At 35.6% G+C, this 16,423-nt stretch overlaps 1 protein-coding gene and 1 non-coding gene across 4 annotated transcripts in view; both read left to right on the top strand.

Moving 5' to 3' along the window:
- Ttc28 (tetratricopeptide repeat domain 28) overlaps positions 1-16,423 on the top strand; it is a 593,457-nt gene that overhangs the window by 19,112 nt on the left and 557,922 nt on the right. For 2 of the 3 annotated variants that reach the window (XM_078039657.1, XM_021733755.3), the window contains exon 2: positions 11,103-11,381. The exons of the other annotated variant lie outside the window; for it this stretch is intronic. In XM_078039657.1, coding sequence (XP_077895783.1) covers positions 11,103-11,381 — 279 coding nt within the window. The remainder of the gene's footprint in view (positions 1-11,102; positions 11,382-16,423) is intronic. 3 annotated transcript variants of the gene reach the window in all.
- Positions 2,812-2,917, top strand: LOC120892173 (U6 spliceosomal RNA). The gene has a single exon (XR_005736825.2). It is a non-coding gene; the product is annotated as a U6 spliceosomal RNA (small nuclear RNA).

The following is a 16,423-nucleotide window of genomic DNA, read 5'->3' as shown; positions in this document are numbered from 1 at the left end:
AGAAGTTTAGCACACAACAGTTCTAAACCACAGAAGCTATAGAGGCAAACAAAAGATGTGAAAGCAGTGAACAGTATCTTAAGGCAGAATAATTAATATGGTGTTTTAGGGGATGTAGAACTTCTACCCTTTTAATTAAGTGAAGGGGGTCTGCAAATTAAGCTGATGAGACATTAACAGAGAAAAAAGGTTTATAGTATGCACATGGGAGCTGACAGAAGAAGTAGCTGATTTATTAAATGCATAAAGTTAAAGCCTTATATCCCTAACTAGTAGGCAAAAAAGAATAGGGAGATACAGTTTCTGTGAGAAGAAATAGGTTTCTTTAGACAAATGAGTTTTTAGAATTGAAGGGAAATAAGAAAGTTTGTGGAAATCTCTTGTTTATACAGGTACCAGTGATCTCTCCATCTCATCCAGGACCGTGAAATAAAAGGGTATTTATGGAAGGATTATTTTCATTTTTCTTCCTGGGGTTAGACTTGCCCCGAAAAGGGAATTTGTGATAGCCTCATTTCCCAGAAGTTACTATTGAGGGAAGCTCCTAGATAACGGATAGTAATACAAGTGATTCTTGTCCCTGGACATGCAAATGATTCTTTCCATATAGAGGGGCAATTGATTTTCTTCCTCTCCTGAAAAGGCCAGTTTTGCATATATCCAAAAATTAATTTCAGCATTCCTGATTGTCTGTACATGTGTTGTCCTTTGAGTTCTCCTCTGAACTGGCTGTTGTATTTTCCTGGGTCACTCATTAAGGAGTGAAAGTTTTTGATGAGTTCAAGTCTTTGATGTGGGATCATTTGATACTGTGTGAGAGTTATGATCTTATCATTATGAAAATAGGATCAGGGTTCTTTAGTAGATTTTATTCACTGGTTCCCCTCTCAAAGCCTATCAGCAAAGGAGGGGGTGAAAGTACCAAGTTCAGAAATCAGTAATACCCTCATGGATTTTTATTTTTCACAATTGCTGAAGATAATGCTTTTAAAAATCGAATGGCATGTGATATAAAGTATTCATATCTATGAGTTGCATGTTTAAATTGCATTTATTTGTAATGATTGAATTTAAACTTTTAATAATTATTTTTGACCTTCTATATTTGGATATCTGTTATTACAAGTAAATGAAGCAAACTGTTTTCTCCATTAGACTTAAAAGAAGGAAGCTGGCTATTCACCAAATAAAATAGTAATGATTTATTTATAACCATATCAAGTAAAGTCAATAGTGTAGAGATGCAGAGGTTATGAATATCAGAATTTTGTTGTGATAAATCTCCAAATTATTTTAGATTGTGAGTATATGTTTGTGGTGTAGGTTCTGTTATTGACAGGTTGAAACTGTGGGAATTAACAAATAAATGCAATTTTAGTGTTATAAAAACTATAAACTGGGAAGTGAATTTTTTTTTTTTGTACTGGGAGTTGAACCAGGAGGTGCTTTACCATAGAGCTACATCCTCAGCCCTTTTTATTTACTTTTTAAAAATTCCAGACAGGGTCTTACTAAGTTGCTTAGAGCCTGGCTCAGTTGCTGAGGCTGGCCTCAGACTTCTGATCGTCCTGCCAAAGCTTTGCAAGTCTCTGGGATTGTAGTCCTGTGCCACCACACCTGGCTGGAACTGGAACGTTTTTAAATGAGCAAAAGTAGTTTTAGACATAGTTTTAGCATAGCTTGTTCAGTCTGTAAGAAAGATAGGCCTGAGTAGTCTTTCATCATTTCCCAAACTACAGGGACAATGTTTTATCAGATCTTAATAGGCATCCAAGTAGTGCATAAAATATTGTGTTTTCAAATAATTCTGAGAGGAGGTATAAAATGGTTAAGAGTAGAGACTTCAGAGCCAGACAAGCTGGATTTGAATTATAGCCCTACAGTTAATTCCCTTGATACTTTCACTTCCTCCCTTTTTGTTATTTAACCTTTGTCTTCCTTTGCAGTAGTATAGCTTCATAGAGATTTTGAATAATAAACAAGTGAACATCTAAAAAGTACTTAGAATAGTGACAGGCACATACTAATTGTTCAGTGATTATAACAATAATCATTCTTTTTTTAAAAAAAAGTTTTTTAGTTGTCAATGGACTTTATTTATATGCGATGCTGAGAATTGAATCCAGTGCCTCACACATGCTTGGCAAGCACTCTACTACTGAGCTGCAACCCTAGTCCCACAATAATTATTCTTTTTTTTTTTTTAAGAGAGAGAGAGAGAGGATTTTTTTAACATTTATTTTTCAGTTTTTGGTGGACACAACATCTTTATTTTTATGTGGTGCTGAGGATCAAACCCAGTGCCCCGCGCATGCCAGGTGAGTGCACTACCATTTGAGCCACATCCCCAGCCCCCACAATAATTATTCTTAATGGGAAACACTGTATATGCTATCTGATTTTTGGAGGCTCACACTATATATTAGCATATTAAAGGCTCTAAGGAAGTCATGCAGTAACCAAATCTATCTTCCTCCAAATTATTATAAAGTATTGGCAAGAATTGATCAGGAATCAGCTAAGGCTTTCGTATCTTAAGAAATGAAACTTTTAAAGGTGTGGGTGAGGAATTTCAAATTATTTATATTAATTCCCTCCAAGTTGACCATGGAGTAGCTTTTCAAGGATGCCAGTTTTTTAAAAATATTTTTTTTAGTTGTAGACGAACACAATATCTTTATTTTACTTATTTATTTTTTTATGTGGTTCTGAGAATTGAACTCAGTGCCTCACACATGCAAGGCAAGCACTCTACCATTGTGCAACAACACCAGCCCCAAGGATGCCTATATTTTTAAAAATATTTTTTAGGTGATCACTTAGGCAGCACATATACTAAAATTGGAACCATACAGAGAAGATTAGCATGGCCCTGCACTAGAATGACTCGCAAATTCGTGAAGCGTTCCATATTTTATTGGATAGAGAGAAAAGATGGGAGAGGAGGGGAGGAGTAAGGAGGATAGGAAGGGCAGCAGAATAGAATAGACAATATGATTGATGTATGTACATTCCATGTATGTATTATATGTCAAAATACATTCTGCTGTCATGTACAACTAAAAATAAATAAATAAAAAAAGAATTTTAACAGAGAAAAAATATTTTTTAGTTGTAGTTGACACAATACCTTTATTTTATTTATTTATTTTTATGTGGTGCTGAAGATCAAATCCAGGGCCTCGCACGTGCTAGGTGAATGCTCTGCCACTGAGCCACAACCCCAGCCCAGGATGCCTATTTTTTAAAATCTATGTTTTTCCCATTTTTAAAAAATTGGTACATTAGGCTTGTGTATAATGGTGGGATTTGTTGTTACATATTTGTACATGCACACAATATAACAATATAATTTGGCTAATATCACTCCCCAGTATTTTCCATTTCCTTCTTGCGATAGGCACTAGTGTAACATATGCAGTCGCGGGGAGAAATAAAGAATGTCCATGTGCTAATTCCTTTTTTAATGTTTTATTCATTCAAATCACTTAATACAATTTTACTCTATAGGTTCTTAATCAAGAAAATGACAATCCTTACTGCTGGGCACTACAAACAAAATAATTCAGGCTGATAAAAGCTTAAGTGCTAGATTTAAAGACTTAAGTCTTAGGCCTTAAGTCCAGCAGATGCACTCACTCAGATGGCAGGGATCCTCAAGAACTCATGGAGGCTTCTCCTGGTGTGGAGTTGATGGCTGGCTGAGGAGATGGTTGTAAGGAGAAGTCGCATTTCTCACCAGGGTCAGGAGACTGTTATAGAGTTTGAGAGCAGTGAGGACAACACAGAGGATCAGGCAGATGATGATGAGTGTTGGGATGTCAGTCCAGGTCCTCATCAAGCTGTCCAGCATGTGTGCCTTAGTATTGGCTGGCTAAGTGTCTGTTAATTTGTTCCATTATTTTTACTAAATTTTGGGAGCTTCTGCTCGATCTATGGGTCCCTATCAGCTGTTACCAGGTTTCTTAGTGACATCTTATATCTTAAAGAGGACACGTGGTCTGGTGGTTTCTGCCCTGAGACCCCTCTATCTCTTATCAGGATTATGACAAATGACATGTGACTTCACCCTGACTCTTGTTAGGGTTGTGGAAAGTGACTTGCTTTTATCGGGCTATGCCTGATTGACATATCGGAGGGCTCTGTGGCTTGCTGGGTGAGACTGCAGTTTATTTTAAGATGGAGTTGCTTAGGCTAAGGCCTAAGGCCATCCTTACACCCTCTCTTCCTTCCCCGGTGCCTTTCCTCTATTCTCAAGAATGCCTGTTAAGATCATTTAAGAGAAGTACTTGCCTAGTTGTCCTGGGATAAGTGGCAGTTCTGCTTTAAGGTTTGGCCTTGTAAGAGCTGATGACCTCTGGTCTAGGCTGATGATGTAGTTTCTCTGTTTCTTTTTGACAGCCTATAAAGCTCTAAACCTGCTCTGTCCAATAGTACTTCCTGTGAAGATGGTCATTTCTGCATCTGCACTGTAGTTTGTTAGCCACTAGCTATCAAGTGGCTATTGTGCACTTGCAGTGTGACTAGTACATCTATGGAACTGATTCTTTAATTTTAATTTGGTAAAATAAAAATTTAAAGAGCCACATATACCTGGTGGCTGCCATATTGGTAAATAATTTGGATCCCATTTACTTTTCTTACCTTACATACTTTTACTTTCTATTCTGCACTTAACACTGACTTCTGCCTTTTCTCCAACATGGCTAGTCCTTATTGCCTTCCCCCTACCTTTAGATACCTAAATTCATTTCTATCTGCATGGCCAACTTCTTTACTTCCTTCTGATTAGTTACTCTTTGATCTGGTCTTTGATCACTGGTCTTATTAGGTGCAGCCTGTGTAGGAAGACTTCTTCCCCTATGGAAGCTCAGGGCTTTGCAAGACATAAAGAACTGCCTAAAGCCTAATTTTCACAGATGGAGTCAATGTTTTATTTATTGATTTTTAACAAGCCACCTATTTTGTTTTTTTCTCTGGATTTTTATTCTGTAGTGCCTAGGAGCTTACCTGGAATATAAATAATCTTATTGTGGGGCTGGGGTTGTAGCTTAGTGGTCAAATGCTTGCCTAGCATGTGTGAGGCACTGGGTTAGATTCTCAGCACCGCATAAAAAAATAAATAAATAAAATATGGGTAAAATTTTTTAAAAATAATCTTATTGTATTCTAGCTCTGGAATATTCTAGGTCTTAACCTAAGGCCTTAAGTTTTATCTCTTAACATTTTTGACCCATTCCCTACCTCCACCTATCTTATTATCTTTCTTTCACTGTTGGCTAGGTTGCACTGCAGGGCAAACCCCTTTTAAAAAATGTTTCTTTTTTTCTATTTCACTTTCTTTTAGATGAATCAAGTTTTAAAATGATTTTATTATTTTTCTGTTAACTTGCTAATTATGTTTTCAGTCATAATTTCCTTGACTTGATTATATTATAACGCAAATCCTTGATTTAATATAGTCTAATGAAATTAATAATTTTACTCTTTACTTGGGTCTGGTAGAACCTTAGAACCTTGATAAAATGTGGCATATAGTCTAGCCCATCTACATCATCAAGACTTTATGAAATGCAGAGTCTCATGCCCCACTATGAATGTGTTGAATCTGAATCTGCCTTTTAACACAATCCTCAAGTGAGGATTGTATATATTAAGGCTTGAGAAACCATATAGAACTTTAGCTCTATTTCCCACCTCCTACTTATTGTGCTATAAATATTTTAAGCTTCACATTACAGTTATTATTTTGCATATATGATATTCATTTTTATTTATTCTTTCTAGTGTTAATCATTCTCTCTTGCATTTCCATGTTTCTCTCTGGGATAGTTTTCTTTCATTGTTTATTTTAATATTTCTTTTTTTTTTAAAGAGAGAATGAGAGAGAGAGAGAATCTTTTAATATTTATTTTTTAGTTATCGGCGGACACAACATTTTTGTTTGTATGTGGTGCTGAGGATGGAACCTGGGCTGCACGCATGCCAGGCCAGCGCGCTACCACTTGAGCCACATCCCCAGCCCTTAATATTTCTTTTAATGTAGGCCTGCTGTTAATTCCCGTTTTTGATTCATCAAATTTTGTTTTACTTTTATTTTTAAAATTGAGATATATTTCACATATCACAAAATGCACCCATGTTAAAGTGTACAGTTCAGTGGTTTTTAGTGTAGTCACAGTGATATACAGCAATCACTATTATCTAATTCCAAAACATTGGCTTACTCTCAAAAGAAATTCTGTGCCATTAGGAGTCATTCCCCATTCCTCCCCTGCCTTTTTAAAATTTTTTTTTAGGGCCTTGGGATGTGGCTCAAGTGTTGGCGCGCTTGCCTAGCACGCGTGAGGCACTGGGTTAGATTCTCAGCACCACATAAAATAAAATAAAGATGTTGTGTCCCCCTAAAACTAAAAAATAAATATTTAAAAAAAAAAATTTTTTTTAGTTGTAGGTGGACATAATATCTTTATTTTATTTATTTTTTATAGTGGTGGTGAGGATTGAACCTAGTGCCTTATGTGTGCTAGGCAAGCGTTCCACCATTGAGCTACAATCCCAGGGCCCCCATTTCTCCCTTTTGCTAACCCCTGGCAACTACTAATCTGCCTTCTGTCTCTGTGGGTTTGTTTATTATGAATATTTAACGCAAAGAGAATCATAGAATATGTGCAGTCCTGCATACTTTGTGTCTAGAGCTTCTTCCACTTCACATTGACATTTACAGGGTTACATGTTGAAATATATATTGGTATTTCATTTTTTGTGGTTGATTTAATATTCCATTGTATGGTTTTGTCACATTTTGTTTATTCATCAGTTGATGGACATTTGGATTGTTTTCACTTTTTGACTGTTATAAGTAATGTCCCTCAACATTTGTGTACTAGTTTTTTTTTTTTTTTGGTACTAGGGATTGAACCCAGGGGCATTTAACCACTGAGCCACATCCCTAGCCCTTTTTAAACATTTTATTTAGAGACAAGGTCTTCGCTGAGTTGCTGAGTTGCCGAGACCATCTTTGAATTTGCAATTCTCCTGCTTCTGCTTCCCGAACTGCTGGGATTATAAGCATGCGCCACCGCACCTGGCTACTAGTTTTTATGTTTTTATATTTTCAGTTCATTTCAGTAGATGTCCTGGAGTACACTTAATGGGTCATAAGATAACTTTTATCTTTTGAGGACTTGCCAAGGTGGTTTCCACAGCAGTTGCACCATTGTGTATCCTACCAACAATGTGTAAGTGTCCCTAGTTCACCTTCATTTTTGAAAAATATTTTCTCTGGGTATAGAATTTTAGGTTAGGTCCTGTTTCAGTTTTCATCTTTTCTGTTGAGTACACAGCTTATAGCTTTTTGAAGGAAATGCATCTCCCCCAGCTTTTATATTTTCTCTATTTTTGTGTTTTAGCAGTTTGACTATGACATGTGCAGTGGTGATTTTCTTTGTGTTATCTTGGGGTTGGATGAAATTCTTAAAGCAATGTGTTCAATATTGCTTTAAAGTTGTTGTCTTTCATCAGTTTTAGAAAATTTTTGGTCACAAGTTATTCAAAGTTTATGCATGTATTATGCCAAAATGAACTCCATTATGTATAACCTTAATATGCACTAATAAAAACATTAAAAAAAGATACTCAAACAGTGTTCTACTCCCTTGTCTCTCCGTTCTTTCCAGAATTTCAGTCATGTGTGTATTACACCTCTTTCTTGAGCATGTTACTTATGTCTTTAATATGCTCATCTTACTCTCTTTTTATTTTCTGTGGTTCAGTTTGGGTATTTTCTATGGACTTGTCTTCTACTTTATTAATCCTGTTGCATAAAATCTTGCTAAATCTAAATCTATTCATATAGTTTTTAATTTCTGGTATTATATATTTTAGTTTAGTAAGGTACATTGAATTCTTTATTCCGTGGTCAATTCTCTAGTGAAATTTGTACATGTCATCTTTCTCTCTTTTTTATCTTGTGGGGATTGAACCCAGGGTTGCTCTTTCACTGAGCTATATTCCCAGCCCCTTTTATTTTTTATTTTAAAGGTCTTGCCAAGTTCCTCAAGCTGGCCTTGAACTTGAGATTTTCCTGCCTTAACCTTACAAGTCAATGGGATCACAGGTGTATGCCACTGCACCTGGCTTTAAAAAATGTTTTTTGATAGGGCCCTGCTAGGCTGGTCTAGACTCTTGGGCTCAAGCTGTCCTCCTGCTCCTGCCTTGGCCTCTTGAGTAACTAGGACTACCACTGCACCTGGCCTGTTTTTTTTTTTTTTAAATTAAAAATTTTTAAAAAATATTTATTTTTTAGTTGTAGTTGGACACGTTACCTTAATTTTATTTATTTTTATGTGGTGCCAAGGGTCAAACCCAGGGCCTCCCACATGCTAGGCTAATGCTCTACCACTGAGCCACAACTATGATTGCTGCTGTCTGTATAGCAGTCACTGCTGTCTTTTGTTTTTCATTTGTGTGGAATATCTTTTTCTCTGCCTTTACTTTTCAGTCTGTATTTAAAGCTGAAGTGAGTCTCTTGTGGGCAGCCTACAGTTGGATTTGGTCTTTTTACTTGCTCAACAACTCTGTGTTTTGATTTGAAAATTTAATGCATTGACATAAAAAATAATTATTGTTAGATAAAGAAATTGGTATTGTTAGTTGTTTTCTTGCCCTTTTTAAGATCTTTTGTTCTTTTCTTCCTCTCACTATCTGCTTTTGTGATTTTTTTTAAAAATTTATTTTATTGCTTTTGTGATTTGATGATTTTCTTTAATATGCTTTGATGCCTTTAACTTTTGTATACCTACTGTAGGTTTTTGCTTTGTGATTATCATAAGGCTCATATAAACCATAGTTATAACAATTTATTTTACATTCATACACAATGGGGAAAGGATAGTCTACAATAAATGGTGCTGGGAAAACTGGATATCCACAGGCAAAAAAGAAGAAAGAGAAATTGAATCCTTATCTTACACCATGTACAAAAATCAATTCAAGATGGATATAGGGATTTGTCTATAATCCCAGTGATTTGGGAGGCTGAGGCAGGAGGATGGCAAGATCAAGGTCAGCCTCAGTAACTTGGTGAGCCCTCAGCAACTTAGCAAGATCAAAAATAAAAAAATTGAAAGGACTGGGGATGTAGCTCAGTAATAAAGCAGCCCTGGGTTCAATCCCCTGTATCAAAACCAAAATAAACACAAAACAAAAAATCAACTCAAATGATTGATGATTTAGACTAAGGCTTTCAACCCTAAAACTCCTAGAAGAAAACATAGAGGAAAATCTTCATGACCTCTTGCTAGTTATTTTTTAGAGACCCAGAAATAGAATTTATTTCTACAACTTGTGGCTAATTCTAGCGTTAAGCAGAGTCATGATGATTGTATTTTCCAAGTAAAATCAGTCTTACATGTATTCAATGTCTTGTACATTGATTTGACGATGGGATAAAATAATTAAAAATCAAAACTATTTAGGAAAATCCTGATTGTTTAGTAAACATTACATAGTTCATTCACTTTCAAACATATGTTTCATGATCATTATTTTTAAAAAACCTTTAATAATACATCATTGATTAGCTACTTCCAGTGTGAGGAAGTTGAAGGATATACCTTAAACACAGATATTTGAAACTTCTAGAATATTTTAGCATTTTGAATTATACTGAAAGTCTAGGATATACTATCCTTATGAAGAGAAGAACAATGGTCACAAATGTAGATTAGATCTGTCTTTGTGGAAATTGTTCTTTTTAGTATAGACATTTTGGTGAGGAATCTGTTATGTTGTATACATTGGCGTACTGCATCAAATCAGATTCATCCTCTTTTTAAATTTACACACACACACTATCACACACTTAGAGGGACACAATACCTTTCTTTTATTTATGTATTGTTTGGTACTGAGGATTGAACCCCGTGCCTCACATGTGCTAGGCAGGCGCTCCACCACTGAGCCACAACCCCCAGCCCCAGATTCATCCTCTTTTGAAGGACAGTATTGAACTTGGTCTTAAATGAAGACATGGGGTAGAAAATTATACTTTTTTTAAAAAAAATTTTGCTTAGGTTAGGTTTGCTTAGAATTATGAAATATCTCTCCTGATACTATTGTGTTAAATTTTTTCTCTTTAAACTTAGTGCAGTTTTAAAAATGAATTAAAACTTGACTCATTCACTCTCTTTGGTTTTAAGGTCACTGTTATCAAATCACAGAAAATTTAGGGATTTTGAAAAACAGATCTCAGATTGCAGGATATACTTCACAGCTGAATTTTTTTGTGTGTGGTCTCCCTAATCTGATGTTGAAATTTCATGGTAGTAGTCAAATTCAGTTACCAAATTTGCCAGTCCAAAAAGATTGAATCGAACATTAAGATACTTTAATTTTTTTAAAACTTGCGGGTACTCGTCGCTTACATTTGGATAGGAAAGAAAATTTAAGAAAGTAAAAAAAATGGGCTGGGGATGTGGTTCAAGCAGTAGCGTGCTTGCCTAGCATGTGTGCAGCCCAGGTTCGATCCTCAGCACCACATACAAACAAAGATGTTGTGTCTGCCGAGAACTAAAAAGTAAACATTAAAAAAACTCTCTCTCTCTTTAAAAAAAAAAAAAAAGTAAAAAATGCTCCATAATGTTACATCAAGTAAGTAACAGCTTAGCATTGTTAGTATTTTGATTTTATGCTTTCATTATTTTTTGAAGTAGAACGATCTTAACATGTTGAAATCATGTTGTCTATGTATGTTTTTATTTTGGTTTTTCCCTAGTTAACTTTAAATTGCTAAGGAAAACTTCAGTATTTTTTTTGCATGCATTTATTTATTCATTCATTCACCCATTCATTCCTCCATCCTGTCAGTCAATAAATTTGTACAAATATTTATACAAATATGAATGTATATAACTGTTATACAAATGTATGTATGTATTCAAGGCACTGTGTTGGCTGCTTCATGGAAAGTTTACTATATTTCAGGGGACAAAAGTCAAATATAATGTAAAGCAGATGGGGAAGAATATCCTTGTTTTATTTAGGTTCAAACAAGGAACCTGACTGGATTATCTGAACTGTGTTTGACAATTTCTTTGTAGATTTCTCTTTTTGGTGCTAAGACTATTGGCCGGAGAAGTCCTGATGAACCAGTACTGAGCAAAGCTGAATTTGTTGAGAAAGTTCGTCAGAGTAACCAGGCTTGTCACGATGGCGATTTCCACACAGCTATTGTCCTGTACAATGAAGCCCTGGCTGTTGACCCTCAGAACTGCATTTTATACAGCAATAGATCTGCAGCCTACATGAAAATCCAGCAGTATGACAAGGCACTGGATGATGCAATCAAAGCCCGGCTTCTCAATCCCAAATGGCCAAAGGTAGAAGTTTATTGAATTTCACAGAATCTTTTGTGAAATCTTTTAGTTCAGTGTAATATTTATTGATTCAGTACAGGTATTAGTAAAATAATCTGTACTTTAGCAAAATGTGGAATGAATGACTTCATTTAGCTTGTATGCTGGTGACTGGATTCCTTTTTAATGCTTTGGAAATATACTTTCTCTTTCCAAGTTTAATTCTTTTTCTGTATGTTTGGAATTTTATCTTTTCTCTCACCCTCTTGTTAGGATTCCTTCTAGTTATTTGGATTGTTTGACGTCCTTTTTTGGGCAGATGTTTTGGATGGGGTACAGAGGTCATGTTTCTCTCCTTAAATTTAAAATTAATTAATTTTATTTTGTCATACCTACTTGTTTTCAGAATGTTATTTAATCAGAGATATTTCATATTTTAAATAAATCACTGTAATTATCTATATTTTCTTGAATACTGAAAGGTTTGAGTTGTTACTTTTTTTTTTTTTTTCCTTTTTTTTCTCATTTTGTTGCCCAGGCTGTTCTCAAACTCCTGGGCTCAAGTGATCCGTGTCAGACTCTCAAGTAGCTGGGACTATGGGTGTACTGTGCCCTGCTTTGTTATCTTTGTTTTGGGCACATAAATGCTTCTTGACTTACACTAGGGCTATGTCACAATAAACCCATCCTAGATTGAAAACAGCATGAATCAAAAATGTATTTAATACACCTATCTACCAGATATCATAGATTAGCTTACCCTCCCTTAAATGTGCTCTTAACACTTAAACATTGGTCTAAGTTGGACAAAATTATCTAACATTAAATCCTGTTGTATAATAGAATGTTGACTGTCTAATGTAATTTATTAAGTTTCTACATCAAAAAACACTAGCCACACTGTTAGGATGCTATAAGGTATTGTACACTGTACAACACACTGCAGAGGGTTAGACACTTGTGATTGTGTGCTGATAGGAACTGTGGTGTACTGCCCCTGCTCAGCTTCATTAGATGGCACCCTACTGCATGATCCTACTGCATGATCTTTATTTTGTGCACATAGATGTCTCCAGCCCATTCCTGCAAGCCTGGGACAAGATCAAAATTCAAATTTCCAAGTTTGTTTTCTACCAAATTTATATCACTTTTGTACCATTAGAAAGTTGAAAAATCATAAGTTAAACCATTGTAAGTAAGTTGGGGACTATCCAGTCATTTGACCCTATAGGCTGTTATTGAATTTTCTGTTGTAGTCCATTGATCTATGTATTTATTCTTATGCCCTAACCACGATGCCTTAGTTACTGCAGATTTACAGAAAGTCTAACATCAGGTATTGTAACCTTGTTCATTTTTTTTTCTCAGTTATATTTGGTATTCTATGTTTTCACATTTCTATGTAAGTTGCAGACTTAATTTCTTCAAAAAGTATCCTGGGAAGTTAAAATGATTGTATTGAAATTTTAGATAAATTTGGAGAGAATTGCCATCTTAACATTCTTGAGTGTTCCAATTTGTGAACATGTTATTATGCCTTCTATTATTATTCATTGTGTAGTTTTTACAGTTCAGGGTTACATATGTTTTGTTTTTATTTATTCCCAGATTTTTTTCTTTTCATAATTTTTTTTGGAATATTGTTGTAGGTAATGATGGGATTTGTTGTTACATATTATACAAGCACATAATACAACAATATAATTTGGCCAATAGATTTTTTTTTTGTGTGTGTGTGTGGTGCTGGGGATTGAACCCAGGGTCTTGTACATGTGAAGCAAGCATTCTTTACCAACATAGCTATGTCCCCAACCCATTCCACAAGTTTTAACATAATATTTTCATTGTAATTCAGTTAAGAATATTTTCTGATTTTTATTCTAAGAACCTTTTTGATCCATGGATTATTTAGAAATTTGTTGTTTAGCTGGGCATGGTGGTGCATGCCTATAATCGCAGCAGCTCAGGAGGCTGAGGCAGGCAGGAAGATTGCAAGTTTAGAGCCAGTCCCAGCAACTTAGTGGGGCCCTGTCTCAAAATTAAAAAAAAAAGGGCTAGGGACATGCCTTAGTGATTAAGCATCCCCTGGGTTCAATCCTTGGTATTTTTAAAAAAATGCTGTTTAACCTCCAAATATTGGTATTTTCTTAGTTATTTTGTTATTGCTGATTTCTAATTTGATTTCATTACATTCAAACAACATACCCTTTGTGAAATATCAAAATTTCCTTATGAACTATCATAAAGAGTGCTTTTAAATTTACTGAAGCTTGTTTTATTGCCTAGCATATAGTTTATACTGGAGGGTCTACCATAGTACTTGAAAAGAATATAAATTTTATGGTTGTCAGATATAGTCCTGTAGATATCAGATATCAGTTAAGATGATTGCTAATGTTCATATCTTCTGTCTTTGCTGACTTATTTGCCTAGTTATTCTGTCAGTTGCTGCAATAAAAAGTTAAAGTCTCCAACTAAGATTTTGAAATTTTCTATTTAACATCTTAATATTATTAATTTTACTTTTTTCTGGTACTGGGCATCCTACCACTGAGCTACATTCCCAGCCCTTTTTATTTTTTATTTTGAGACAGTGTCTCAGTAAATTACCCAGTCTGTCCTTGAACTTGTGATCTTCTTGCCTCAGCCTTCCAAGTTACTGGGATTACAGATATGCCAACCATGTACAGCAATACTGTCAGTTTTGCTTCATGTATTTTCTTTTTTAAAATAGGGTTTTTTGTTTACATTTATTTGTTTATTCACTTACTTATTTTTTTGTACCAGGAATTGGACCCAGGGGCATTTAACAACAGAAGCACATCCCCAGTCCTTTTTAATTTTTCATTTTATTATTATTATTATTATTACTACCAGGGATTGAACTCAGGGGCACTTGACCACTGGGCCGCATCCCCAGCCGTATAGAGTGTCACCTAGTTGCCTAGTGCCTTGCCGTTGCTGAAGCTGGCTTTGAACTTGCAATCCTCCTATCTCAGCTTCCTGAGCCACTGGGATTACAGGCGTGTGCCACCGAGCCTGGCCCTTTTTATTTTTTATTTTGAGACAGGGTCTCACTAAGTTGTTTAGGGCCTCACTAAGTTGCTGAGACTGGCTTTGAACTTGTGATCCTCTTACCTCAGCCTCCGGAGTTGCATGGATTATAGGTGTGCACCACCACTCTAGACTTGCTTCTGTATTTTCAAGGTTCATACTGTTAATGTATACATATGTTATTATGTCTTGATAAATTGATCATTTTATTTTCATGAAAGATGATGATAAAGAATCTCTCTCTGGTAGTAATATTTGTCTTAAAATTATTTGTCTCATATTAAGTACTCCAGCCTTCTTCTACTTACTCTTTGTCTTTTACTCTAGATCATTTAAAAAAATTTTTTTTAATTGTAGATGAACACAATATTTTATTTATTTTTATGTGGTGCTGAAGATAGAATCTAGTGCCTCACATGTGCGAGCCAAGTGCTCTACCACTGAGCTATGACCCCAGCCCCTCTAGATCATTTTTTTAAATATTTATTTTTTAGTTGTAGTTGTACACAATACCTTTATTTTATTTATTTATTTTTATATGGTCCTGAGGATCACAACCCAAGCTCTGTAGATCATTTTTATCCATGTATTTTCAATCTCTGTGACCTTATATTCAAAATTCATCTCTTTTGGATAGCATATAGCTATATCTTACTTCTTAAATAAATTTTGTTAATTTATGCCATTTATTTGGAATTTTTGTTCACTAGCACTGACTGTAATTATTGGTGGTAATGATTTTGCAGCTACCGTTTTATTATTTCTTTTTAAATTTGTCTTCCCTTTTCTTTGCTTTTCCTGCCATTTGTTGGCTTATTTGAATACTTCTTAGAGTTGATTTTTTTTTTCTCTTGAGAAGGTTTTCCATAGTTTTTGATTGTGGTCAATTTGTTTGGCAGATGATTATCTTAGAATAGAACTATGAACTGTATCTTTGAGTGGTAGCTCAATCTCAGTTCAGATACTTTGTTGTTTATTGAAGTGCTTTGGATTGTTCCATGCATATGTGACTTGAGTATCATCATTTTTTTTTTTCTCTTTTCCTTTTGGGATCCCATTCTCACTTTTTCATCTCCTTGGTCAGTCTGTAGTTTCCTGGACTTCACTGTTTTGGTTTCCCAGGCCAGAAAGACTTTTTTCCCCCTACCAGTACTCCCGTCATACTGCTCCTCCTCTGACTGCATGTGATCCTTGCAAAAAATGAGAATGCACTTCACGGCTTCCTTCCTCCAGAATGTGCCCTCCCCTTACTGTCCGATGCATTCAGGGAGCTTTTCTAAAAAATCACATCTAGATTTTATGGTGGTTTTCTGTGTGAGAGTGAGTCCAGTAGGATCTTGCTTAGTCATTATTAGAAGCAGAATTGATATCATTCAGTGACCTAAGGTTCCTCATGACCAGTGGATTCCCAACAAGCTCATCTTGTCTCCCTGGACCAGGACCAGGTCACCTTCTCGGATTGTTTTTGATATTGGGGTGCTTAGCCACTGAGCCACATCATCAGCCCTTTGTGTGTTTTTTATTTTGAGATAGGGTCTTGCTAAGTTACTCAGAGTCTTGCTAAATTGCTGAGGCTGGTTTTGAACTCATGTTCCTCCTGCCTCAGCCTCCCAAGTCCCTGAGATTACAGGTGTATGCCACTACACCCCGCCCAGGTCACCTTCTTGATATTTTGAGTTCTTTCACTAGGGTCCTTGTCCCCATTTAGGACTTTCATGTATTAGAATATTTATCTCTTTTTTCCTTTTCCAAGAAGCCCAGGAAGGCCTGCTGGATGATCACAGACACCTGACTCAGCTGCTGCTGTTCCCCTGGCCAACAGCACACCAATACCAGAAATGTGAATAAGATAGTCCCAGATTATAGAACCTAACTTCTAGTTGACCACAAGCCCAGATCAATAAGACAGTCCACTCAGCTCTCTTTGTTTACATTATAAATTGTCCTATCATTAGAAGTGAAGTTCTGAAGTCTCTAGATATTACTGTTGAATTTTCTATTTCCCTCTTCAG

This window comes from Ictidomys tridecemlineatus, chromosome 2 (assembly GCF_052094955.1).
Source record: "Ictidomys tridecemlineatus isolate mIctTri1 chromosome 2, mIctTri1.hap1, whole genome shotgun sequence".
In the NCBI taxonomy this organism is placed as follows: Eukaryota; Metazoa; Chordata; class Mammalia; order Rodentia; family Sciuridae; genus Ictidomys; species Ictidomys tridecemlineatus.
The sequence above is the reverse complement of the archived record's forward strand: the minus strand, read 5'-3'. Positions and strand labels throughout refer to the sequence as shown.